At 35.1% G+C, this 27,778-nt stretch overlaps 1 protein-coding gene and 1 long non-coding RNA gene across 8 annotated transcripts in view; one reads left to right on the forward strand and one right to left on the reverse strand.

Moving 5' to 3' along the window:
• The window catches only part of LOC102161811, a 194,452-nt gene that overhangs the window by 138,999 nt on the left and 27,675 nt on the right, over positions 1-27,778 (forward strand). The gene's annotated exons all lie outside the window — the stretch shown is intronic.
• SAMSN1 (SAM domain, SH3 domain and nuclear localization signals 1) overlaps positions 1-27,778 on the reverse strand; it is a 77,866-nt gene that overhangs the window by 28,889 nt on the left and 21,199 nt on the right. The window contains exon 1 of one of the 3 annotated variants that reach the window (XM_021070815.1): positions 18,438-18,633. The exons of 1 other annotated variant lie outside the window; for it this stretch is intronic. In XM_021070815.1, coding sequence (XP_020926474.1) covers positions 18,438-18,494 — 57 coding nt within the window. In that variant the 5' untranslated portion in view covers positions 18,495-18,633. Of the gene's footprint in view, positions 1-18,437; positions 18,634-27,778 lie in introns of those variants that run through there. One more of the 3 variants, XM_021070816.1, reaches the window with a different exon arrangement.

A 27,778-nucleotide genomic window follows, 5' to 3' on the forward strand; every position in this document is an offset into this window, starting at 1 on the left:
AAAAGGACTGAAACTGAGAACCACTCTGGAAAATAGTCTTCCATGCAGGGCTTGCTAGCCTAGAGTGATCTCCCAGAGCATTAATCACTTCAACTTGCCTAGTGGGTGTTTCCACCAGGCCATCATTGCCTAGAAATCACAAAAGGGAATTGAATGTATTCTTGTCTTGCTTATAAACAATCTGAACACAAGGAAATCTGTTACTTTTTTATATGCTGGAAACATTCTTACAGCCCTGTTGGAGCTTATGCCTAGGGCAATTTTGTAGCCTACAACCAACCTATGTCCTGCCTACTAAATATTAATGAGGGTTACAGCATGATTTCCACCACTGGATAATGGGTCGCGTTAACTAGGAGGGCACAGAATAGACTCATTTCACCATTTCTCCACACTATCTTCTGCCATTAAGTAATCAATAGTCACCACCTTTTAAAATGAGTTCTTCCCTCATTATATCAATAAAAAGAAGCAGATTTTAGTAATGGTTTTCAACACTATTAATTTGGATTTTGTCAGTCATCTCATTACAAATCACTCAATAGCTTTAAGCAAGCGGAGTAGAATATCAATTCATGCAAAGTCATTCTTAAGAAGTATATTTAAGTAATTAAAATAATATTTTAAGTTTTCTTTATACTCTCTTCAAAAAGTTAGTGACCTTCTGAGATAGTTTCATAATGTAGAGGTTATGTCTTATGATGAGAAAAGGGTAATGTCTACTATGAGGTATGGACAGTGAACAAATGTGTAACATCTACTCATTAAATTTCTAACAAAAGGTGAATTGTGGAAGTAAGCTGATTTCATAGGTGATAATTTTTTATAAATGAGCCTGTGTTTGAATATTGATAATTTTGCATCATGTAAATATAATGGATTAGATTGAGCAAATATTTTGTGACAGAGCTCCAAGACAGAGCTATTACATAAACAAATAGCTATCAACAGAAGAGTAACTTTAAAAAAAATTTTTTTGAGGACCACATCCACAGCATATGGAAGTTCCCAGGCTAGGGGTAGAATCTGGATGGGATCCAAGCCACATCTGTGACCTACACTACAGCTCACCACAACACTGGATCCTTAACCCACCGAGCAGGGTTGGGGATCAAACCCATGTCTTCATGATACTAGTTGGGTTCATTATCGCTGAGCCACAATGGGAACTTCATTAAATAAAAACAAAATTCATATTTTAGATAATTGTTTCTGGTGACATTAAATCATGTTTAGTCCTTATATTCTATATAAATCTATGCAGTCTTTCTTTTTGCCATTAGATATGTCTTTCTAAAATGGAACAACAGTTATGGAAAGTAATTTGGTAAAACTAGCAAAATTACATGTATTTGCTCTGTGACCCAGAAATTTCCTTTCTAGACATCTGTATCAGGGATACAATTGAATATAAATTGATTTACACATCCATATTCATTGTAAATCTTTTATATCATTGAAAAGCTATAAATTCCAATGTTCATAAGGAGAAGACTGATTTAATAATAAATAACAACTTTGAATAATAGAAATGTGTGCATCTGTAAAAAAATGAAGTATATCTCTTTTTTTCCTTTGTCTTTTTAGGGCCACACCTATGGCACATTGGAGGTTCCCAGGCTAGGGGTTGAACTGGAGCCACAGCTGCTGGCCTGCACTACAGCCATAGCAACACAGGATCCAAGCCATATCAATTCACACCACAGCCCACAGCAATGCCGATCCTTTACCCACTGAGCAAGGCCAGGGATTGAAATTGTGTCCTCATGGATGCTAGTCAAATTTGTTTCTGCTGAGCCATGATAGGAACTCCCTGAAGTATATCTCTTTATACTGCTATAGAATGATCCCCAGGATATAGTAAAAGTGAAAAAAGCCAAGAGGAGAAAAACGTACATAATAAATGGCCTCTTATCTAAGGATAGAAAAAATGTGTGTGTCTCAATACAGGCAAATATGTATTTTCCTTCTTAGATAAATTGGTAAAATAAGCAAAGTGAAAGAGACAAAATGAGGAAATAGACTTCCATGAACATGCCTTGTTTTATAGATTGGACTTTAAAACCATGTACCTTTAAAAATATTTATAAACGAAATTGAATAAAAATAGAAGTAATCCTTAACAAGTCCAAATAAAAATGATGAACCCGTGATGGTTAACAAGACAAATTTTAACCTGTTTTCTAATCCCACTTACAATTAAATCAAAAAATTACATACTTAGGAGTAAATCTAACTAAGGAGGAAAAAGACCTGTACTCAGAAAACTCTAAGTCACTTATGAATGAAATTGAAGCTAACATTAACAAAGGGAAAGATACACCATATTCATGTATTGGAAGATTTAATATTATTAAAATGACCATATTATCCAAGGTAATCTATGGATTCAGTGCAATCCCTATCAAAATACCAAAGGTATTTTTCACAGAACTAGAACAAGTAATTCTAAAATTTGTGTATAAACATAAAAGACCTTGATTAGCCAAAACAATCTTGAGGAAGAAGAATAAAGCTAGAGTTATCATGTTCTCTGATTTGAAACTATACGAAGAAGCCATAGTAATCAAAACAGTATGGTACACAAAAACAGACACATAGAATATTGTGGATAGAGAGCCCAGAAATATACCTATATGTATATGGTCAATTTACAACAAAGGAGGCAAGTATACTCAACAGAGAAAAGTCAACTTCTTCAATAAATCATGATGAGAAACTAGAAAGCTACATACAAAAGAATCAAACTGCTTTACTTTCTGACACCAAGATAAAAACAAATTCAAAATAGATTAAAGACTTAAAACTGAAACCATTAAACTCCTAGAAGAAATCATAGGTAGTACATTCTTTGATATAGATCTTAGCAATATATTTTTTAGATATGTCACCTCAGACAAGGGAAACAAAAGCAAAAATAAATAACTGGACTAAACTAATCAAACTAAAAATATTTTGCATAGCAAAGGGAATTATCAATAAAACAAAAAGGCTGCCTTTTGAATAGGAGATATTTTCAAATGATGTATCCAAAAAGGGATTAATATCATGCATATACAAGGAACTCATACAACACAACATCTGAAAAACCCAAACTTCCCAAATAAAAAATGGGCAGAAGACCTGAGTAGACATTTTTCTAAGGAAGACATACAGATGGCCATCAGGTACATGAAAATATGCTTAACATTACTAACCATCAAGAAAATGCAAATCAAAACCATAATGTGATATGAGCTCACATCTGTCAAATGACTATTGTCAAAAAGACAACTAATAACAAGTTCTGGTGAGGACATGGAGAAAAGGGAATCTTTGTGTACTGTTAGTGGGAATGTAAATGGTGCAGCCACTATGGAAAATAGTATGGAGCTTCCTCAAAATATTTATTTCAAAATAAAACTACCATACAGTCCAGCAATTTCACTCCTGGATATTTATCCAAAGAAAACAAGAACACTAATCCAAATGGATGAAGGTAGTGAAAAGGTACACACTTCTAGTTACAAGATAAAGAAGCACTAGCGATGCAATATACAACATGATATGTAAAATTAACACTGTTCTATGTTATATATGAAAGTTGTGCTTTCAGTTTTGTTGTGAACCTAAAATTGCTCTAAAAAATAGTATATCAAAAAAAGTGAATGGTTATATAACTTTCTAAGGAACCAATTTGTAAGGATATCACTAACATCACTTAGGTCATAGTTGTTAGAGATATGGACATATTTAAGGAGAAAATAAAATTTTGTTTTCTAAATTTATTTTGGTAAAATTAATGCTCTGTTATAAATGTATGTTACTGAATTGCCTTTGAAGACATACAGCAGTGTTAATTATATGTATCATGTTGACGTTACATCCCTAGTGTTTGTTTACCTTATATTTGAAAGTTTGTACCTTTACACCATCTTCATCCAATTCCCCCTCTTAGTTGAAGACTATCTGATTACATGATGCAGATTACTCTCTTCCACATAGTCTACTTGGCTTCCACAAAAATAGGGCTGAATAAGTGACATTTGGGGTGTTTGAACCCATTTATATGTGTGCGTCCCTATACAATGCAATGAATAATACAAAATAACTTAATAAAGGGTTCATTTTTTTGGTACATTTCTTCTCTATTTTTTTTATAACAATTCAAATTATTATAGAATGTCACTTCATTATATAAAGCTATCAGTGTTCTTGGAAATCATGTAGTTCTTCTCAATGAGGAAACTGTTATAGGACCCAGAACTTATAAAAAATTCCTTTTTTTTTTCTCAATTCTCCACTCTGTTGTAGCATTCACTATGCCATTCCATTATAAAGTTTTGACCCTGTTTTCCATTTTCAAAGAAACTTGCTACCTGAGAGGGATAGAAGTTATGAAAAGTTAACTTGATAGAAAGAATATAACTGAGTAGGTTTCTTAAAACAAGGGCAATACTAAATTTATCAACATGAAAGAGGAATCAGGAGTCTCTTTTTGGAAATGTAAATCAACCTTTTGACCAAAACAAAAAAAAGACCCCAGACCCTTATTTTCATTTGTTAACCATCAACCAACTTCTGGGATCTTCAAGTAGAATCTTTATCTCCAGCATGACTTAATATTTGGGTAAGGCACTGGTGGAAATGTTCCACAGTCTATTTCAAAGAAAAAATTTGCATACGTGAGTCAGACATCCGCAGTATTTTGAAATATGCTGGCAAATTAAAAATTACACACACTCTGCCAATGAGTTCTCACATCATCTAAATATTGCACATAGAGCATTTGTTGAAAATATGCTCTTGAAGTTTGGAATTCTGCTTCAGCACACGATTGTATGAATATTCTATAATAATAGTATGCTATACCTCAATAAGCTTGTCAGCCATTATCTAAAGGCATTTCGAGGATTTAATTGTTCTCACTCAGGTGCTGAGATCTTTTGAAGAGTGTGAAACAAATTTAACTCACTTAAAATAACTTGTTAGAATTGCCTCAGTGTTAAATAATTACAGTATCATGTGGTGCCAGTGGAAGACAGTTGTTGGGCATCAGGGGGTTGAAGGCTGAAAGACAACTAGAGCTGTGAAACACGGTCTTCAACACTAACATTTTAACCTTGGGTTTAAAGGCAATTCAGTGTGCAAATATATATCAATGCTCTAAATTTATTTTTTTATTTTATTTTATTTTTTTTAAGAGCTGGGCTCTTAGAACAAAAGTTGGTCCACTTGATCTCTCTTGTTCGGTGTCTTTCCTGTTAACTGCAGTGTATCTAAAGGAAGTGCAGATTCTGACTCCTCCACCATAGTGTTTTAAAGTGTCAAAAATTTCCATGCTAAAGCTTTACTCTCAGAAGCTGATGTGCCAAGAGCTGTTTTCTGCAAATTGAAACCACCTCAAAGAAAATTACCTAAAGGAAAGATACTAGAACTAGAAAAAAATCAAGCAGAATGAGCCATACCTACAAAAGTGGTTATTCATATCAGCCCATTTAATGTAGCAGAAACAAGTTTTATGAATAAAAAATACTCAAATATTTAGAATTCTCCATTACACCTGTGCATTTTATTACCATATCTCATGACTGACATTGCATCCTTCGACTATAAGTCATGCTGCACTTTTACAAGTTGAATAGAAATTAAGATGTTTATTTTAGCTGGAAAAAAATCCTAAAATGAATAATATTGATATGTCTTAAATATACATATATTTTTTTAGGTAAAAAGCATAGTGTGACAAAAGTTCAGTCACTTGATATTCCAAACTCTTACAAAATACTACAGAATAAAAAGGAAATGCAAAGCTTTTTTGGAATGTGACCACAATCAGGCTATCTTGAACTTCTCAACTTCTTATTTTTCCTATTTTAAAACCTCAGCGGATCTTACTCACCCATGTATTATTGCTATAATACACACTTTCTGATCCTTCTTTCTCTTTTTCTAACATAAACAAACATACTAAATGGTCCCTCTTGCTCCCCCTGGAATTGCTTCATTATACCACCCTTCCTTAAAATCCCCAAGATTTTCCCTAGGGAACCCACTTTTATAGCTGCTCTAATTTATTTATTTATTTTATTTTTGTATTTTTTTTTTTACATGTATACATTCTTTTTTGTCACATTACATGTTCCTTCACACGTGACTAGACAGAGTTCCCAGTGCTACACAGCAGGATCTCATTGCTAATCCATTCTGAAGGCAACATTCTGCATCTATTTACCCCAAGCTCCCAGTCCCTCTCAGTCCCTCCCCTTCCCCCTTGGCAATCACAAGTCTATTCTCCAAGTCCATGATTTTCTTTTCTGTGGAAAGGTTCCTTTGTGCCGTATATTATATTCCAGATACAAATGATATCATATGGTATTTGTCTTTCTTTTGCTGACTTACTTCACTCAGGATGAGAATCTCTAGTTCCATCCATGTTGCTGCAAATGGCATTATTTTGCTCTAGTTTATAGTGGTTTCTCTGCTGCCTTCAGGCTGGAAGGCAGATGTGCCAACAAAATCTCTCTGTTTATATCCACTTACCCCTGAGGATATGTCTTGATCCTGCCTTCTGAACTTTCCACCTGCACTGTTGAAAACCTATATTTGCTCACTGCTCTCTTTGGGGAGTTTGGACACATAATGCAAAAATATAATATACCATACACATATTCTTTCAGCCTCCACATCTGCTAAATTCTCTTCCCAAATCTTGGTTGTAGGCACTTATTTTCATTACAGCTACTCAAATATATGTTTATAACCCCATTTCTGAGTCAATACAAAATCTTTCAGTTCCTTAATTCCCAAACTCTTGCCTCTCCAGTCATCTAAAATCACACCACTGGACTAACTTCCCTGAAAGGCCAATTCCCATCATTCCATTTCTCTTTTCAAAATGTAAAGCTTGCTCTACACTGTTGTGATGACCACTGAGAGCTTGCCATCCATGCCAAGTGATTTATCTGTAATTATTTCATTGAACAAATACAGCCCCTCTCTGAGGCAGGTATTTATTACTCCAGTTTACAGATGAGGAAAAAAAGCTCAGAGAGCTTAATTGGCTCATCCTTAGTTAGCAAAACAAAGTCCAAGCTTAGCATGCCACACATTCATGATTCCCCATGTAATCTGATTAAGCAGAATTTCTGATAATTCTTGCTGGCCAGTATGAACACACTCATTCATGCTTCTAAGCAGTTGTTCATGATGTTTTACTTTATTTCCTCCTACCTAAATCCAGCACATTCTTCAAAGTCAGGACCAAGTCCTACCTTCTCTCTGAGACCACTTGCCAACACCCCACCATTTTAGCTCACAGTGATTGCCCATGATCTTAAGTGATGAGGGCCTATGGAGAAAATCCTACAGTTGGGAGGCTTGGGAAAACTATAGCAGATGACAAATCCCACAAGTTACTCTTCAAGTTAAATGACAAAAAACCATGCATTTCACAGTTACCCAAAAGCAAATTATAACTTAATCACACTACAGTTGAGGAAAGTGATTTGCTGATGTTTAATGAAAGACCATAAGGCTGTACATTATGCAATTCAATGTAAATATACTAAGTGGCATCTAAAGTTAAACTTTGTGCTTTGGGTCAGGGTTGTATGTATGGATAAGACAAGAATCTATCCTGAAGGAATTTACATTTTATTGGTGCCATCAATCAAATAACTTCTACCTGTAAGAGCTAAAGAGAGCCATATTCAAATGAATGGTATACGAATATAGAAGCAATTCCCTAAAAGCAGATTATATTTACACACATAGTAAATTAATAATGTATACTAGATGTCAACTTGGAAATTTATATTCATCCACTTACAAATATATATTTGTACTGACTACTTAATACATGAAAGGCATTTTGAATGCAATATGTCTGTACCTATATTATTGACAGTCTAAAGAAAAACACATCAAAATAATCACAGATTTTGGACATGAAATTAGCTTAAATCAATACGATCTGAATTTGCATAACCATCTTCAAAAATTATTTACTCTAAGAGATTGTATAATTATTGACTGAGGAACTGCCTAGAAATGGCCAAATCTAAAGGTGGTAATTGCTAAAATGATGATAAAGTAATAAAAGGACAATGATCCACACACTGTATATTAAAAAGAGCACTGGATGACAAAAATCTGTCTGATATAATTATCTACTGAACTCTTCAAGGAAGAGAAAGATTTTTTTAGTGAATACAATCATTTTGAGGCACTAGAAAAGTGTTTTGTATTCAGTACAATATTTCACTAGGATATTTGATTGTCTGGATGGACTATCTTTCAAAACCAAAATTGACAAGAAGTTTTCAGTTCTTACACCAGTGTGAATGGTTTTTTTTTCTACTTGTAGCCAAATATTAAATAATATTTTAACTATGGTCACATCATTGACAATTATTTTAATCCTATAATATTCAAAAACAGATAAATGATTCTCCAGTGTAGGATGTGGGTAACTAAAGAAGATAGTATTAATATCATGGTAAAAGAAGGCAATAGTTATTTAGGAGAACTCAGGAGTAATAATCACAGCAGGATTTACTACATTGATCATAATGTTAATTAGCAAATATCTTGATTTTCTTAATAAAGGCCATAATCTACTACTTGTTCTACCTATTAATGAAATATCACATGTATTATGCAGAGTATCATTAATCTAAAAGACAAACCATTGAAAATATAAAAGAGAAGTTATGTCTATTCAATTTTGTCATCAAAGGGATTTTTAAAAAGCAAGAGTAACTTTTTATCAGCTAAATTAAACGAGCATTCTCTTTTAGGGTTTTAGACTTAAGCCTTTTTTCCTTTCAGTAATCCCAGAGAGAAAAGGTTTTGAAAATTTTTTATTAGCTAACACATGGTGGAAGAATACATAATACTTTTAAGTCCATAAAGATACTCATTAGCATATTTAATAGCTGAATTTGTTGTTTTAAACTTCAGGTTCTTAAAAAATTTCGTAACAAGTTTACCAGTCAAATGCTCCTTCCGTTAAATCCAATTACTCCCTTTTGGAAAATAAAATCATTACAAAGAGGCAAGCATTCATGGTCCCCATTGCTTTGAAATCATAGGTAAATAAATTAGTGAAAATTAAGTTGGGAAAAGAGAATCCATTTAATAAACTTTCCCATCAGGTTCTCTGGAACAAAAGCTCTCCTTTACCTCCATTCGTTTTAAATGTCCATAGCATTCCCTTGGCCTCTAGGTACGTAATAACCTTTCTAAAGTTCTCCCTAAGGGATATTTTAGTCATGCAGTGATCTCCTTGAACACAAGTAATGACAAACAATAAGCTAATTCTCAAAAGTTTTTTTTAAAGTCATTTTTACTACTTTTAAATGAGTGTGTTTGATGCATGATTTGGGTCCCCCTGATTAATGGTCACCGCCAGCCCAGCTTCTGGAGTTGTAATGTTTCCGTGAGCTTCCCTCCAGCAGAGCTCGACCATTAATCCAGTGGCATATGTCAGCTCAGCAGAGCAAGGTCACTCTTCTGCTTCAAGGGGAACCTTTTTAGAAATAATAAAACTGACAGAAAGTTCTTTTTTGCATGCTTTATGCCACCTGAGGTTGAGTGCTGCAGTTAATATCATAAAGCTTATAAACATTCCCATCTCAGGCAGCACCCGCTGACACTATGCTTAGGAATTTAAACGCTTTTTTTTAGTAAGAACAGACATGTTTATGTGGGGCAAATATACAGTATGTAATCCCAAACAGGAAAAGAATAGGTAAAAAAAAAAAAGTAGTTGTAAGTTCATGCTAGGATATTTGGAAGAGACGTTTAGGTTCTGTAACTTCTTCATCATCAATTACATTTATTTTCCTCTCAACATATTTGGATTTAACCATATAAATATTTTGTCTGTTGAGGGGTTAATGGTGGTGTTGAAATGTTGTAGTCGTGCTAGAAATAACTCAGTTTATGACAGTTCTTAAACCTAAAATATGTGTCTGATAATTGTAGAACATTTATCTTTGAAAGAATTTTATTTTTTAAAGTTTAAACCTTTGTTTTATTAGTAATGGCTACTCCAAAATTGTTAAATAATTATACTGAGATATTCATAATCTTAAAAGTAATTTGAAATTTGTAAATGTTTCTAATTTTGAAAAGTTAGTGGCTGTATAATAACTAACAATATAAAGACTATCTACCCATAAGCACTACAAAGTTTATAGATTGAATTATTTATTACTCTTACCTAATTAAAAATTAAAGTTGTATAGCTATAACCATGTAAATATTCAGAAAAAAATTAATTACATATCCAGATTAATAGCATACCACTGCGTACTATGATATTGATATAAATCTGCCTTGAATCTTATTCCAGGAATTTAAATTGTTAAAATTATGAAAAATATAAAAAAGAAACTTTATTATTTAATTGTCTTTTTTTATGTATGTGGAGAAAGGTGAAGCCAGTTGACTACTCAAGCCAGTCTTCCCAAGAAACCAGTTTCTTGGTCAGGTTTCTATGTTCCATAGTAGGCCCTCTCTTTGACAGGTTCAGGGACTTTATTTTTCAAGCTTGCAGAATTAAACAACTCTGTGGGGGTACTGACTCAAACCCATAGGATACTCCAAATGGCAATATCAAGTTTTGATTAGGTATCAGAAATTCAACTGCCAATAAGAATGCATATTCTTGTTGACTGATCAAAGAATTGTCTTCCCTGGAGACACAGGACATAAAACCATTGTTGGAAATTTGTTTGATTAATACAGTAGAGTCACAGAAAAGTGGATTAAGTTGTATTAGGGGCTAGAGACACAAAGTACATAGTCTAATTGGATTTGGTTATATAAATATTTTGCCTATTGAGGGGTTAATGGTGGTGTACATAGTACATAGCTCACCTAAGTGATGAGGTCTGCTGAGCCTAATGGAATATTTGCATCTGCTGATATGGATTGTTCTGCAGACTCAGTGGCAAATTTCTGCTCTCCCACTCCTTTCTAAGCTCCCTGAAAAGCAACGTTCTTTGCAAACTTTTTTAAAATAATGATTTGTATTTTTTTCCATTACAGCTGATTAACAGTGTTCTATCAATTTTCTACTGTACAGCAAGGTAACCTAGTCACACATACATGTATACATTCTTTTTTCTCACATTATCATGCTCCATCATAAGTGACTAGATGTAGTTCTTAGTGCTATACAGCAGGATCTCATTTCTTATCCATCCCAAAGGCAATAGTTTCTGTCTGTTAACACCAAATTCCCAGTCCATCCCATTTCCTCCCCCTCCCTCTCCCCCTTGGCAACCCCAAGTCTGTTCTCCATGTCCATGATTTTCTTTTCTGTGGAAAGGTTTATTTGTGCTGTATATTAGATTCCAGATAAATTCAAACAGATTATATTATAATTTTTGATTACTATTTTGTCTTATTACATTTTGATTCTACGAATGGTTACTTTGTCTTATGTGGATGTTGCTCAAATATTTATCAGTAACCCATTTACACATTATGTCCTGGAGTAGAGTACTTCTTTAGATGACTAATATGACCCATTAGTCATTACACAAGTATTATGCATATATGGAAAAAATCATGACTGTGTTCTATATTATAAATGTTTTTAGTGGTAGCCAAATGTGTTGTAGAAAGCCCATGGAGTCTGAAAGTTATGCAGAATTCAGTACCCCTTTGCCCCCCAACAAGAATTGCAAGGATACAAATATGAGTGAGATATATCCTCTGTTCTTGATGGCAGCTCTAGCTGGGAGGCCATATTAGAATAAACTGTGGTAAAAGAAGCAATAGGCGTGTGGAACAAGTACTATTAAAATAGAAAGGAGGGAGAGATTATTAGTCAAACGTGTACTATGTGCTAAGAAATTTACATATGGTAATTAGATTAATTCTTACATTAGTCCCATATGCCATGTTTTAACACATCCCCTTCTTTATATAAACACACTGAAACTCAAAATACGTTTAATAAAATATTCAATTTCCCATAGTTAGGACCTCAAACCCAGTCTATAAGACTTTAGTTCATGTTCCGTACTGTTCTGCTAGAATGCCCTCTAATACACTGCCTTGAGCTAACTGGTGAAGGCTTTCTTGGGAGGGAGTGAGAGTCCAACAAGATATTAAAAGAAAGACATAAGTTCAGGACTTGGAAAAAAATGGGCAAGGCGTTCCAGGCCAAGGGAAGCACAAACAGGAAAGCACGAGCGTGATCAGAGCCACTCAAAGATGTAATTTGGACACAAGAAGAGAGATACCAGGGGTACTTAGGCACAGAGGGACAACCAAGTTAGGAGGCAGCAAGTGGCATCCATCTGCAAGTCAGATGAGTCTGGAACAGATCTGTCCCTTAGGGCCCTCAGAGGAAACCAACCCTGCCACACCTTGATCTTGGACTTCCAACCCCCAGAACTGTGAGAAATAGTTCTGGTCTCTAAGCCATGCAGCCTATGGTATTTTGTTATGAAAGCCCTAGAAAACAAATGCAGACTAGGTAAAAACTTCCAAAGCTCTTTATATGAGGGGAGAAAAGGGACATAGCCAGCTGTGTTGACAAATGGCTCTCTATATTTAGAAGAATCACTTCATCTACCACCAGAGACAGCTTAAAACCCTCTTCTATTCTTATTAATCAATTCTTAATGGAGGACATTTTCGTTCTCTACTAAGAAGCTAATTATGAATGTCTTGTTTCTAAAAGTTCACCTAAATCCTTAACACTAGAAAGGAAGAGAAATGGATCAGTTTGTGAATGCTAAATTCGGAAACTGAGATATGTAGACTGTGGACTTAATTCTATCATAACCCCCCCACACACATACACACACACAATCTGCAGGGATAATGAAGCCATTTATCTCCAAAGCAAGGCAAGGAAAGATTAAAGAGATAAGTGTCTCATTAAATTGATTTTTAACAAATCCATTGCAGCGGTAGTCAGGGTAGTGACTTTCCACATTTCTATAGGATACAATATCCAAAGTTCCAAGGGGAGTCTACACTTCCACCATTTCTCTCAACCATTTGTTTCCTGAACCATCTATATATCATCTGAGCACTGTGTTTTTTTCAAGTATAGCCAGTCTATTTGGTCCCAAACCTTTTGCTACATGTTGAAATAAAACTTGATGACAGATTCATATTGTGTAAAACAGGAATTGGTTACTTTGAATATAATTTTTTAAGACTAAAATTATTTACCTCTTTCAAACAATTAAACAATAATTAAAATTATAATTATAAAATTATAAAATTAAACAATAATTAAAATAATTAGTTCATCTACCCTGATTTGAGATGCCCTAGAGATGAAAATTAAATCCAACAGAAAATTCTATTCTGAAGAAAGAGACAAACTTTTGAGAAGTGGCATATCAGTATGGAAGTAAGTTTTTAGTGGCTGTAAGCAAAAGAATGAGGGCATTTCTCCTGGAAGTATGCACACCACTTAGAAGCAAGAACAGTGGAGGGCAGTGGCAGCATTTCTGTTTATCACCTTTAGAGCTTATGTGGTGCATTCCTTCTTCATAGATACAAATGAATACAATATGTACAAGTAGACCCCAAATTCAACATCTTCTCAGCATCCAACCTGCCACTTCCCTTGGCTGAGCCAGTTATTTCTTTCCTAGTTTCTGAAACAGCTTCATAGTGGGTCTCATTTCCCTGCTTCCTCCCTCACTTTCTTCAGTGTATTTGAAAAGTGAAGGCCAAAATAAACCCATTAAAGTGTAAGCCAGATCCTTCTCTTCCCTTCTTAAAATCTTGATACAAGCTCATATCCTTATGATCCACAAGGCCCTCTACCTCAGCTCTTTGTGACTGTCCTTCCCATCATGTATTCTGATCCATTGTTTTTTAAACACACCAAGGTCACTCCCATGTCAAGGTATTTGGTCCAGCTCTTCCATGGTCCTGGAATAAGAATTCCTCAGCCAATCTCATAGCAGCTCTTCATTTCTTTCAAGTTCTTTTTCAAATATCCCATTCTCACCAAGTCTTCCCTGGTCCCTTGTATGTCATATTTTTCCTTCTCTTCTTAGCAATTATCATTACTTACCATACTATGTATTTAACATATTAATCTTGCTTATTGTCTGTCATCCCTAGTAAATGTAAATCCTATAAGGGCAGGGATCTTTGTTTTATTCACCACTGTATTCCTCGCATATGGTCTATACTGTCCATAGTAAGCACTCAAGAGATATTTATTGCTTTGAAGAATAATTAATAAATGAAGTAAACAACTTAGTCCTTTGAAGAGATTAGTAAAAAAAATAATGTCCAGATTGAGAATCTGAAAATTCTTAATGCTTGCACTTTCTACATTAGGAAAATCAGAATATTTGAAAATGAAACCCAATCATCAGTATTTCTTAAATGACTTCAGTGATTCAAATGTGTAACCTAGGTTGAAAACCATCAACATAGACATCGTTTTCAAACTTTAAAGTGCTCACAGAACTCCTAGGATTTAAAAGATTACCTACATTGTTTATCACATTCCTTACTTGGGATGGCTTTGTTTGAAAAGCCAAAACTTTCTGCTGAAAATTATACCCAAGATGAAAAAGCAAAAATAACCATCAGGAAGAAACCCACAGGTTTCGAAGAAGAAAACCTGTCTCATATAATTCCAAATCAGTATTTGCTTTTTTTTTTTTTTTTTTGGCTAGCTATGATATTTGGGGCAAAATATTTCACATACATAGGGCTATTGTCTTTTCTATAAGTTGGTGAAGGAGGGAATTCCGTAAGTCCCTTGTGTAAGTACTTGGCCTAAAGTAAGTGCTGGTTCATTATAAACATTTCTTTTTTCTTATACCTGGTTAGATAAGAGTTAAAAACGTATCTTAACAGTTTCGATAGCAAAAACAATGAAGAAGGCTCTTTAATGCCACAACTATGTGTCATCCTTGTCTAGGAGCATAAATTTGCACAGCGGGCAGTGCAGTGAAAACAGCTCATAATCAACTCATCACCTCTCATCATTGCTGGGATCAAATGCAAATGGGAAAGAATGCCACTTCAGTCATTGCTAGTGAAAATTAGCATCTGCGACACTAATGGTGTCTCATTTTGTATGCACTTTAGATTTTTAAAAATGGTAAAAAAAAAAAGAAAGAAAGAAAAAGAAAAGCTATTTCCAGAACTGCCATTATTTCAGTGTTTCCCTGTAAAATAACAGTGGTCTTTTAATCTCCTTTACGCAAAGCAAAACCTCAGTTAAAATTTATTAGCACAGATCACTAATCCTAGCCAAATAAAGGCCAACTTGTTCTAATCACAGTTGCAGAGCTTTGTTTGTGGGATCTATTCCTTTTCTTTGTTTGAAATTTCTGCCATATTCCCTGACCTGGAACAAAGGTCTACTTGTTCTCTTACAGTGAGACTCTCTAGAGATTCTTGCACAAGCATTGTTTTACTGGAGTTCTTAAAATAAAACTTAGAAATGAATTATAGTTGTATTTACACACATGCATACAAACTTTCTTATGTACACACTAACAGGCTTGCTACTAAGAATAATGAGAATACACAGTCCTCCTGAGTGTTCATATTTGAGCCAGGTTGCATACAGTAGAATCAAGAAACTTAGCATTCACTTTACAAAGATTTTTTAAGACCCTGCTACATTAAAGGCATTATGCTAGGTAGAGGAGAGAGTTACCCATGCTTATAGGTATCTCCGTACTAGATGGTGATTGTTTTTGGTAGTTTGAACATTTGAATACTAAGAAAAATTGTTATTGTTGTTTTCCAGTTGTAAGTTTTGTAGCTTGGGTGGATACCTGGAGGGATGTTATAGGTGAATTCTTACATTGAATCAGACAGGAATGGAGGCCTCTAAATTCCTTTCCAACTTACAGGGGCTCTTAAATATGTTCTCCTTGGTTTCCTTAAAATTTAGCTAGTAATTAGGACAAATAGAAATAACAGTGGCATTATAATTGAGAACAGGAGTACTAGAATGGGCACATGTATTTCACACTACAAAGTTTTATTTTTTATCTGTGTGTATTGCTTAAGTTAATTAACCTTCTCTATGCCTTCTCATCTATAAGGTTAAATAAGGGTGGTTTAGAGTGGATAGACAATAAAGTCCTACTGTATATCACAGGAGACTAAATCCAATTTCCTGGGATAGACCATAATGGAAAAATATTTTTAAAAGTATGCATATATAGGTATGACTGGATCACTTTGCTACATAGAAATTGGCATGACATTATAAATCAACTAAACCTTGATAAAAAAATAAAACTAAAACCTAAAAAAGTTATTTTCTCACAGAATTGTTACAAATATTAAATAAATTAGTGTACAAAAATCTCTAAACACAGCCACTAGTATGTAATAATCTCATAATAAATATAGGAAACTAAAATATTTTAGTTGGAAAAAAGTTAAGAAAAATTATGGTCTATAATGTAAACATTTATACAGTATAATAATCTGAACTCTGAATCCTGGATATGCTTAAATATTTTTTAAATCGCTATCAGCATTTGGCACTAGTGATAAGAAGGTAAAAACAAAATTCAAGAAAAAGTACAGTTTCTTGCAAGATGTTAAGCAAGGCTATTCGATTGACTAATCTAAATGTAGAATACATAACCATTTATCAAAATAAATTTATTAAATTTCTTTCTTAACTTGGAATTAACTTATACCCCATAGAGAGTTTAGAGACACAAATTATTATAACAGTTTCTTTTATGGTTTCTCCTTAACCTACACATGAACCTCATAATAAATATAAATGCTATTGGTCCTATTTATTAGCTACAGGAAGGAAAGGACCCATACCAAAGATGGAGAAACAGAAGGATAAAGGGTAAAAAAGAAAACATATTAATAAATTAGAGATGGTAAGATTATATTTTAATCCATGTATTGATTTGGTTCTTGATTGACTATGGAAATGTTTATTCATGTCCTAAGAGTATAAGAAAATAATAAATTATTTTGTGTATAGACTCATAAAATCTACTGCTGCATTTTATATCCATGAATGTTTTAAATGTTTTCCCAACCACAGGGCATGTTTTGTTTTATTTTATTTTATTTTATTTTATTATTATTAGTTTTTGTTTTTTAGGGCCATACCCATGGCGTATGGAAGTTCCCAGGCTAGGGGTCGAATCAGAGCTACAGCTGCCAGCCTATATCACAGCCACAGTAATGTGGGATCCAAGCTGAGTCTGTGACCTACACTCCAGCTCATGGCAATGCCAGATCCTTAACCCACCAAGTGAGGCCAGGGATCAAACCCGCATCCTCACAGGTACTAGTCAGATTCGTTTCTGCTGTTTTAAATGAACAGTTTCATAATTTTTATTTGAGAAGTCTCATCAGGTGTAATACGCATTGACAACTGAATTGCATTTGTACATATACATTCACATAGCTCTTTAAACTCATATAGAATGAAACCATCTATCTAAAGAATATGGGGATTTATTTACAGCAGATGTTTCTGTCTGTGTGACTACTTTCTGTGATATATTTGGTTCCCAGATGTATTTTTTATCAAATATGTTTTTATTTTATGAATAAGTCAATAAAATGAACAATACTCTACTTTCATTATAATAGTTCCTAAGTTCCATAATTAAAGCAAATTGTGATCATAGACCAAAGTATAATTTTGAAAGTAGTTCAGTGACAAAAAGATGATAGCAGCTCACTACAGAATGCAATTTTAAATACTTGGAGGAAAACCACTGCTTCATTTTAATCTTTATGATGTCTCTAAAACCTACTATTGTCAACCTAATATTTGTTGCATTTAATCTAGCAAATTTTAGATAAAATTAGTCTTACACAGAAAGGTAAGTGATGCTTTTAAAAACTTTGTTGTATCTTTGGGAAATGTCACCTCGAATTTTTATTATATTAGGAAAAAAGGCAGAAATAATATACTATCCAGTCGTATTTTTAACTAGATATGTTTGTCTTTTATCAGATCTTTGTATCACATAGAGTTAATATTGAAAACTATTTATCTTTAGCTTCTAAAGATTGGAAATCATTTATTTTTCATTTCTTTCATAGAGGTTGTGTGGTAACATGCAAAGAGTTATCAATTATTGACCATTGTTCAATACCACAACAATTCAAAAGTTCACAGTCAATTCCCAGCTCCTTCCTCTCAGAATGGGTGCCAAGCAAATAAAAAATAATAGATAATAAATCAGTTCACTGAAAATACATGTGAAGTCAATTATTATTTATTCACAAGCAGATTTAAAATGTCGTTTACCTGAGAAACTCGAAAAATGTACAGGTTTTGGAAAAATTCTCTATTATCAGTATTTCATAGATATTTTCCTTTAAGTTATTAATGGAACTAATCAAGAGTTCTGCAAAAGTAGCTAAAATCTGTTATCTCATATCCTATTTTTTTTAAGTAGTAATTATTTTCAAGGCAAAGAATAGAATTACCGTACCTTTGGTTTCTGATGTTTCTCCTTCTCTGAAACATTGGATGGTTTTCTCTTCAGCATTTTGAATTCAGACTACTCCGAGTGAGTACACTTTCTGTTGTTACAGAAGCAACTGTAGGCAGTCACCAGTTTGCTGTTTATGATGTACAGCTGCAGATAAGTTTAAGACTAGTAACCTGCCACTTCCTCTTTTGGTCAGGATATGACTTCACATCACGTTGGTAAAGTTTTTTTTTTTTTTTTTCCACATTGATTCCTTGGTAACTCTTTAGTACTCTTTTAATGCTGGAAGTAGTAGGTAGATTCCTAAATCTTACACTTTGACATGCCTACAGTTATAAGACCATAAAGATTTCTAAATAAAACTAATTTTTTTTCAATTTATACAACATTAAAAATTTATAACATTCTTTTTTTGTCTTTTTTGTAAGGGCCTTACCACGACATGTGGAAGTTGCCAAGCTAGGGGTCGAGTTGGAGCTGTAGCTGTCAGCCTACACCACAGCCACAGCAATGCCAGATCTGAGCCGCACCTGCAAACCACTCCACAGCTCATAGCAACACTGAATTCTTAACCCACTGAGTGAAGCTAGGAGTCAATCTTGAGTCCTCATGGATACTAGTTCGGTTTGTTACCACTGAGCCACAATGGGAACTCCCTATAATACATTCTATAGGTAGAGGAAAGAAAATATATGAGTCAATAAATGAAATAAATTTGATATATGAGCTTTTTAGTATTTAAAAAATGAAGAAAATAGTCAAGGTGGGTCAGTTTTACATTTCAGTTTAAATTTAAAAGACTAAACTAGACTTTAAATGATACTAATCTCATTTAAAGTATAATGCACATTTGTAAAGTAGAATATGGATGGAATTCCTATAAATAAGAATATGAATCCAGAAGTAACTGATTATGCATATTGTTAACTTTTAAAACACATTCCAATGCTTTAAAGGCCTGATTAATATGAAAATCAATCAAACAGAACCCTCAATTAACCAGATATTTTTCTACTACAAACTACACTACCATATGCTGATAATTGCTCTTAGAATGGTGATCCAGTGGATTAATTGTACCTTCAAATGAAGCATCCCAAGTCCCATTTAACAGGCCTGGATTAGAGATAATATGGCTTAGAAAGACTTTCCTCATTAAACTAAAGAGTTTAACATTTTTATTATAATGTCAAAACCAACATACCCAGGAAGTGACAGGAAGAAGTTCAAGCTTTCTTGCTAACTAGGGATTTACCAAAGGGAGACTTCCAAAATGTCTGAAACTTCATTTCTGTTAAAACTGATTTGTTAAAGAAATCAATCTAGATTTTATTTGTAAAGCCCCTGGGTTGAAAAGCATCGGTGCCATATTTTTAATGAGCAGCTTGTCTAGGGAACCGATCAATTGACTCTATTTCTAAGTTATCCCTCATACCTCAAAACCTCTCCTCCTAGAAGCCCATGCCTAGTGTTCAAATTTCACTAAATCATTTAACAAATATTAAATTGAGCATATGCTGTGTGCTGTCTGACAATATATAAAGCCTCTTGACTAGCTAAAAGAATAACAGAATTGAAGGAATATACTTGTCCAGATTATGGTTAACATGTTTCTTCTACTGGATATTAAGAGAAGAATTACATTTTCAAGAATTATCAGTTTTGTATTTTCAAAATAATGACACAGAGGGTAATACTGAAAAACCTGAGCAGTCTAAAGTCAGGTAATTCCCTAAAAGTATGTTTCCTTTCAGACTTTCTGTTTGGGCTTAAGGCAGTGGTCTAAGTGAAAAAAAAAAAAAATTCATCTCTTTAGAAATTGAAACTCTTGAAAAAATATATTAACTAAATCATTTGCAACCTCTGTGCCCCCCTTTCTTCATCTATGAATAGAAATTTAATTAGATTGTGTAGTTTAATCAATAACATGGAAATGATAATGCACTTACTACATGTTAGGGTTTTGGTGAGAATAAAAGGCAATACCAAAAAAATGTACTTATTTAAGAAATGTTTTATGTCAAGAAATGTTCATGGATGACATTTTGGTATCTTTCACCTGACCACTCATATCAAGTGTTCCCATTCAAACATTACCCGGTATCATGGTTTACAATTTGGAAAAAAACTGGTCCTGATAACTAATGGCACTTTGAATCTTTTATGCCATGATATTGTAACACTATCAGGAGGATTTTATGGAAAATTGGGATGGTCTCTGTGACCAAAGATAAATAAATAAAGGACAAGCAGCCTGCCTTGTGGATTTTGAAAAGGTCACCTTTTTTGGCTGTGCCTGCAGTATGTGAAAGTTCACAGACCAGAGACTGAACCCACACCATAGCAGCAACCCAAGCTGCTGGTTGGCAGAGCAGAATCCTTAACCCACTGAGCCACAAGAGAAGTGAAAAGGTTACTTCTTAATCTTTTTTTTTCCCCACCAATGAACTTTCTAGCAGTATAACTGTTACCTTAATTGAAAAAGCATTACCCTCATGCTTTATTTTAAATAGATTCACATTAACCAACATAATTTTTTAGATACTATAGGGTTAATGTAAGTCTCTAAATCAGTTGTTTTTCATCTCCTTCACCCACACTTTATTTGGTGTTTTTTTGGTGTTTGAAGAAAGGAAAGAGAAAAGCATAATGAAGTCTGAGATTTGTTGGTAAATTTATTTCCGGAGTTCCCGTTGTGGTGCGGTGGTTAACGAATCCAACCAGGACCCATGAGGTTGTGGGTTCGATCCCTGGCCTTGCTCAGTGGGTTAAGGATCCAGCATTGCCATGAGTGAGCTGTGGTGTAGGTCACAGACATGGCTCAGATCCCGTGTTGCTGTGGCTGTGGCGTAGGCCGGTGGCTACAGCTCCAATTAGACTCCTAGCCTGGGAACCTCCATATGCTGTGGGAGCAGCCCTAGAAAAAGGCAAAAAGACAAAAAAAAAAAAAAAAAATTATTTCCAACAAAATATTAGGAAAAGAAAGACTTGTTTCCTAGGCTGAAAGTCTAAGTGATTATTATATATTTGACTTATGATGGCAGCTTGTTTACTCTTTCAAATGAATTTGCTTTGAAAACAAATGCAGAGCAGCTGTCCTCCTCCCCTCCAAGTATTCAGGGGTGGCATGCTCAGGTATCCTGCTGGATTCCAGCTGGAGCCATGTGCTACCCTTTAGTTCCTGTGGTTGGTCTCTTCCTTTCTTTTAGCCACCAAGCTGGGTGCAAACAACATGATCCCCAAGACTTGCCTAGTAAATTCCAGCTGATTGGAGACAGAAAATTTGTAAAGGAATGGTTTGATATTACTGCAAATAAAAAAGGGAGCTGGAAATTCTTTTGACTCCATCTCTTAAAAAAAAGAAAAAAAAAGGAAAGAAAGAAAAGAAATGTTCATGGATCTTAAAGAGGCAGAGGGTTTCAAATAGTCACGCTTGGGATGATGTTTGCTAAAGATTATACTTCTACAATGGTAACTAAAGAGTAAAGAATACTCTTATTCATGAGGACCATAGCTGACCTTGTGCAGTTTTTAACAGAGTCATACTCAAGTGAGTTATAGAAAGTCTCAATTTATGATCTCTAGGCATTTGACCATCATTAATATTATAAGAAATACTTAAAATGTAAATAAATCTGGATTTTTTTCTTCAGAACTATAGATGGGCGAAGCAATTTTCTAACCTCTTCTAGTCATGAAAAATGTTTTTTAGAGATTAAAAGGCAGATGTGACATTTAAGGTCCTAGTACAATCTGTATTCAACCTGAGATTTTGGTCCCCCCAAAATCTCAGGTAACATGGTAGCAAATGTTTTGATCAATTATCTCCTATTTTGTGGAATGCTAGAATCATCAAGCTATTTAATGAGTGACGTAGAGTGATACAGCAAAATCAAAAGTCAAAGAGACGTCTATGGAACAGGAATGAAATAGAGTGGCATTACTGAGCACACAAAGTCCCTATCATGGTTGACCCACTAAGCCACATGTTGCTTAAGACATCTTCTGTAACAGGGAAATTGCAAAAGAGCAAAGTCTCAGGGCTTTGTTTTCACACATTACCTTAATGGTCTGAACCCAGACAAGGTGAAAAAAGGTTGGGACTTTTTGGCATATATATCCGTTACAATTTCTGCGTCATAGTGGGTAAGTCAACATTTTAAAGAAATTGCAAATGAATGACAGCTATTGGTGTGTATTTTATGAGAAAGTAAGATGAAACATAAAAAAAATCATTTCATTAGTCCAATAAATAGTTATTGGTAGATTGCTAAACCATGAATAATTCAAATTCAAATCATAGATTAATAATTCTTGACAGCAGGAAGAGAATGCATTGTTCTTATGGGGAAGTCCCTGAAACTCCACAATTTCTATTTCTCACTATAAATTTAAAAAACACCAAGGTAGTTAATTAGAATATATCCCAAAGAGGATCCCCTCTTGATGTGCTCAAAAATTATGCTTCTGAACAAGGGGAGCAGCTGGTCAAGCCCTAGATATTCTGGGAAACCTCTTTCGGGAGATTCTCGGCCTGAAACTTTATTTCTTATTTTAAATTTCTAACAAGATAATATAGCATGTCATGTCACTATCATAGTTGTAGAAGAAATAGAGAAATGAGATAAATAAAAGGGACCAACAGTCTAAGATAAATGGTGAACTTAAAAAATCATATAGGAAGAAACTGTTTTGAAAGAGACACAGTTCTTAGTTCGCATCACATCTAGGAATGGCAAGATGTTTGGAAACAATGTAAGAGAAGATTTATTAAACAAAAAAATGTGGAGTTCCCATTGTGGCTCAGCAGGTTAAGAACCTGGCTAATATCCTTGAGGATGCGGGTTTGATCCCTGGCCTCACTCAGTGGGTTAAGGATCCGGCGTTGCTGCAAATTGAAGCATAGGTGGCAGATGAGGCTCAGATCTGGTGTTGCTGTGGCTGTGGCACAGGCTGGCAGCTGCATCTCTGATTTGACCCCTAGCCTGGGAGCTTCCATATGCTAAAGGTGTGGCCCTAAAAAAAAATGAGGAGTACCAGTTCTGGGGGATGGAATGGGGGGTTCAGTGTATGTGAATATGGTTATTTTTGAGTTCTTAGCTTTTATTTCAAGGGTACATATATATATATAGTGTGTGTGTGTGTGTGTGTGTGTGTGTGTGTGTGTGTTTGCCTTTTCTAGAGCTGCTCCCATGGCATATGGAGGTTCCCAGGCTAGGGGTCTAATCGGAGCTGTAGCCACCGGCCTACGCCACAGCCACAGCAACATGGGATCCAAGCCGCATCTGCAATTTACACCACAGCTCAGGGCAATGCCGGATCCTTAACCCACTGAGCAACGCCAGGGATCGAATCCGCAACCTCGGGGTTCCTAGTCGGATTCGTTAACCACTGAGCCACAATGGAACTCCTCAAGGGTATATTTTAATGATAATAATATACAGTTGAAACTAAGGGAAAGCGAGACTTGAAGAATACTCTGTTCTTAGTTCTTGGAAAGAAGATAAAATGTAGTGGGTAAGAGGGTAGACTTTAAGCAGACTACCTGGGTTAAGATCCTGGTTCCTCCATTTGCTAAGATGGCCTAGACAGTTCCTTAGCCTTTTTATAAAGTGGACATAATAATAGTGCCTACCTCAAAGGGATTGCAATGAGGATTAAATAAGATGCTATTATGTGGCTGATAGGAAACTGGTCGTTCCCTTTGTGGCTCAGCAGTAATGAACCTGATAGTATCTATGAGGATATGAGTTCGATCCCTGGCCTTGCTCAGTGGGTTAAGGATCTGGCATTGCTGTGAGCTGTGGTGTAGGTCTCAGACGCAGCTCAGATCTGGCATTGCTGTATCTGTGGCATAGGCTGGCAGCTGTAGCTCCCATTCAACCCCTAGCCTGGGAACTTCCATATGCCCCAGGTTGGCCCTAAAAAGACAAAAAAAAAAAAAAGAAAAGAAAAGTGCCTGGCTCATACTGAATACTAACGAAGAACTAAGTAAATACATGGAATATGTTCTCTTTCTGAGGTTAATGATTATCATTTTTATATTTTCCTTCTGTTCCTTTCTCTGTCTTTGTTTCTTTCTGATTTCTTAATTCTGTTTGAGGGTGCATGATATAAAAATCCTGATTGGAAGCACTGTGTAAATGGGTGGGCTTGTTGGGTGATCAGTCAGCAAGGAATCTTTTTCATTAGACAACCCCTAAATGGATGTTTCTGCAGTTGTAGTTTCTGTGACTATTTAGGTTCTGCAGGTGGTGATCCTCCCATGTCCTAGGCAGGTTGTGGTGCTTCCTTGCAGCCTTCAAATGCTCAGGCTCTTTGGTGCACATTGACTCACTTCATTACAGCATCATTTTCTGTAGGTTCTGAGATTGCCTTGCTCCAATCCTCCGTTCACCTTCCATCATCACAAACACTAGTTGGCATCTTTTCTCCTATCCTTTTACCAAATGTCTTTGTCTTTGCGGGTTTGCATCTTTTTGGTAAATGTATATGAATAATATGCTCTATTTAAGCAAACTCTAGTTTTGCCCACTATTTGCATTTCTATCACCTCTTTCTTCTTTATTCCCTTTAAAACACATGTGTATCTTTATCTTATTTGCTAAGCTCCTCATTATATGGAAAATGTAGCTAATTATATAGAACTGGTCCCAGTCACCACCACTCTTACATGGCTACTGGCATGACACAGTAGGAGGAAGTCAGAGTACAATATGAAGCTTTTTCATAGAAAACTTTTCAGTCCATAGAAAGCTTTCATTCTCCAGAGAAGTAATTGTGCTTTCTCCACATTTTCTGATTCTTCTCACGAGCACAAAAATATAGTATCCTGTGAAGTAGTTTGCCTTTTTATTCTTTACGGTCTAAAACAATAACAAATGTTTTCATTAAAAAAATCTTCAAAGTAATTTTTAGGATAAGAATATAATCCAGTACCATCTGAATCATATCTCATTAAGCTAAAAGGAAATTCCATTCATAGTACAATACTGGCTAAGCAAATCAAACTAACTTTTCACAAAAATATTTTTAAATTAATTTTTATCTGAGTATAGTACACTTTACATGTACTATTAAAATCCCCTGCTTAGTTCGTACTTCTTTCCCCAGAAGCACAAGAGGAAGGTAGACTGTGCTGATCAATAGACCATGACTTCCTGTCTTCACCTACTGAAGAAAAATGTAATTAATAAAATATTCCTGGAGAGATACATAAGAGCTTCCTTTCCTCAGAAAGCTATTCTTAAAAAGGATGTTCAAAATTATTTCTATTTCCTTTCTACCTTCAGTCATCAGAAAAATTTACAGCATATTCAAAAGTGACCAGATTACTTTTCATACCTTAAACATTTGAAGCTAAGCTAAAGCGGTAAAGCTGTAAGAGATAGTAACCATATAGTCTATTACCTACACAATCAAAACCCCTTATGTGATTGATCTCCACCCCTTCAACTTTGACTACAATTATAAAATGCAACACTTTGATTGCATATCAGTTTAGTTATGAAAGAAACGAAGAGAGTTATGAGTTTGGTAGAATTTTTGCTGTAAAAATGTATACCACAGCATAATCAGTTTTCATAATGTCATATATATACACACACATCACATATATGTGCCTATGTGTGTAGGTGTCTATGTATATGTATACACGTGTGTATATGTATATGTGTGTGTGTTCATTTAGATGGAATTCTGTATTTACCTTTTAATGCAAAGAGTTACGGAAGAGCTTGAGGAGACCGAGTATGTTGTAAATAGGTATATATTGCCCTCCCCCTAACACACACAAACTGAGGTTTCCACATAAAGCGTGAAGCCACAGCAAGGCACACGTCCTCAGCAACCCTCCTGCATTCTAATTTTAAAGTGCTTGTATTTGTCATTTCTGGGAAGGGAGAAATCAAGTGATCATTTACAGGATTTTACAAGTATGTTACCCATAGTGCAATTTTATTTTCTTCTTGAATAAGAAAACTTTCCATAACTTTTGCAGCTATACTTGTGAGAAATGAAAGAGAAGTGGTGTTTTTTTTTTGTTTGTTTGTTGGTTTTTTGTCAACCATGCAATATGGTGAACCAAATAGCCAAGTTAACGTATGTGCCCAGCAGCCCAAGAAAACTAATTGATTGAAACCTAACATTTATTTGGAGAGAAATAGCATTCCCTGTTTTATTTGCAAAGGCATGGGTTCTAGCTACCTGAAGTAGCCCCTGCAGCAGTTGTACATTCTAGTTATGAGTCTTCTGCTGAGCAAGCCGGGCTTGGGGTCCGCTTTTCCTCATGTCACCCATCCATGGAGGCCTGTGGTGTGATGAGAGTTTGGGACTTTGGAGAACTGACATAGGTTTGAGTTCAGCCAAGTTACATAAATTTGGGCCAACTTTAGACCTCCAAATTTCAGTATACTCATTTGTAAAGGGGAAAATAATATTTTCTCATGAGATTGTTGTTGTGATTAAATCAGACCATATGTATAAAATTCCTGATACAGAGAAGGTCTTAACCAATGCTCCTTCAAATATGAAGGTAGAAAATCATGGGATTCCTAGGTTTTCAAGCCCCACTTTCATTCTAGGTTGTGGTCATAGTGTGACCTGACTTCCTGGTCACACGTCCAGCCTCTGATTTCCAAGGCAAGTATAAATGTCTTGGCTAATTTAACCTGTTGTTCTCTCATTGTCACATGCTATAATGATATTTGAATATGCTGTTTCTCTCCAGCCACCAACCAGGGGAAGTTTCTACAGACTTCACTTCTGCTTTCACTTAGATTTTGTGATAAGCATTAACTGTGGATGTACAGTAGCACTTTAAACTCTACACTCTTTCCCAGGACCATAAAGGACTGAACATCTCTGGCCTTTGCCTGCATGAGCCATGCTCCTTCGTTCTTTCTGATTTAGTCATGCTGGTCTTTTATCTGTGCTTGGACACCATTTGGTTCTTTTCTGTCTTGGGCTTTTGGGCCAGGTTTCTCCTTTGTTTCAGGTGCTCGTCCCTTCATTTTCACATGACTATTTCCTTGTCATCCTTAAGGCATCAGCCTCCATGTAACCGCCATAGAAGATCTTCTCCAACTAAATACACATAGGTGCTTGATTCATTTTACTGCCTTTATTTGTTTGTTTGCTCGTCACGGTTACCTAGAAGGCAGAGGCCAGGCCTAGCACTAGCACTAGCAGAGTGCCTGGTACAGAGTGAGGGTCAGGAAATGTGTGTTAAATGGATGAATAGCTCACCTCTATAGGCTTGCACGATTTAAGTCATTTCCTTGGATTAACAAGCATTAGGATCAAAATCTAAGAATTTGTATCTCTCCAAACCAAAAGGGATT

Source organism: Sus scrofa, chromosome 13, assembly GCF_000003025.6.
Source record: "Sus scrofa isolate TJ Tabasco breed Duroc chromosome 13, Sscrofa11.1, whole genome shotgun sequence".
Classification (NCBI taxonomy): domain Eukaryota; kingdom Metazoa; phylum Chordata; class Mammalia; order Artiodactyla; family Suidae; genus Sus; species Sus scrofa.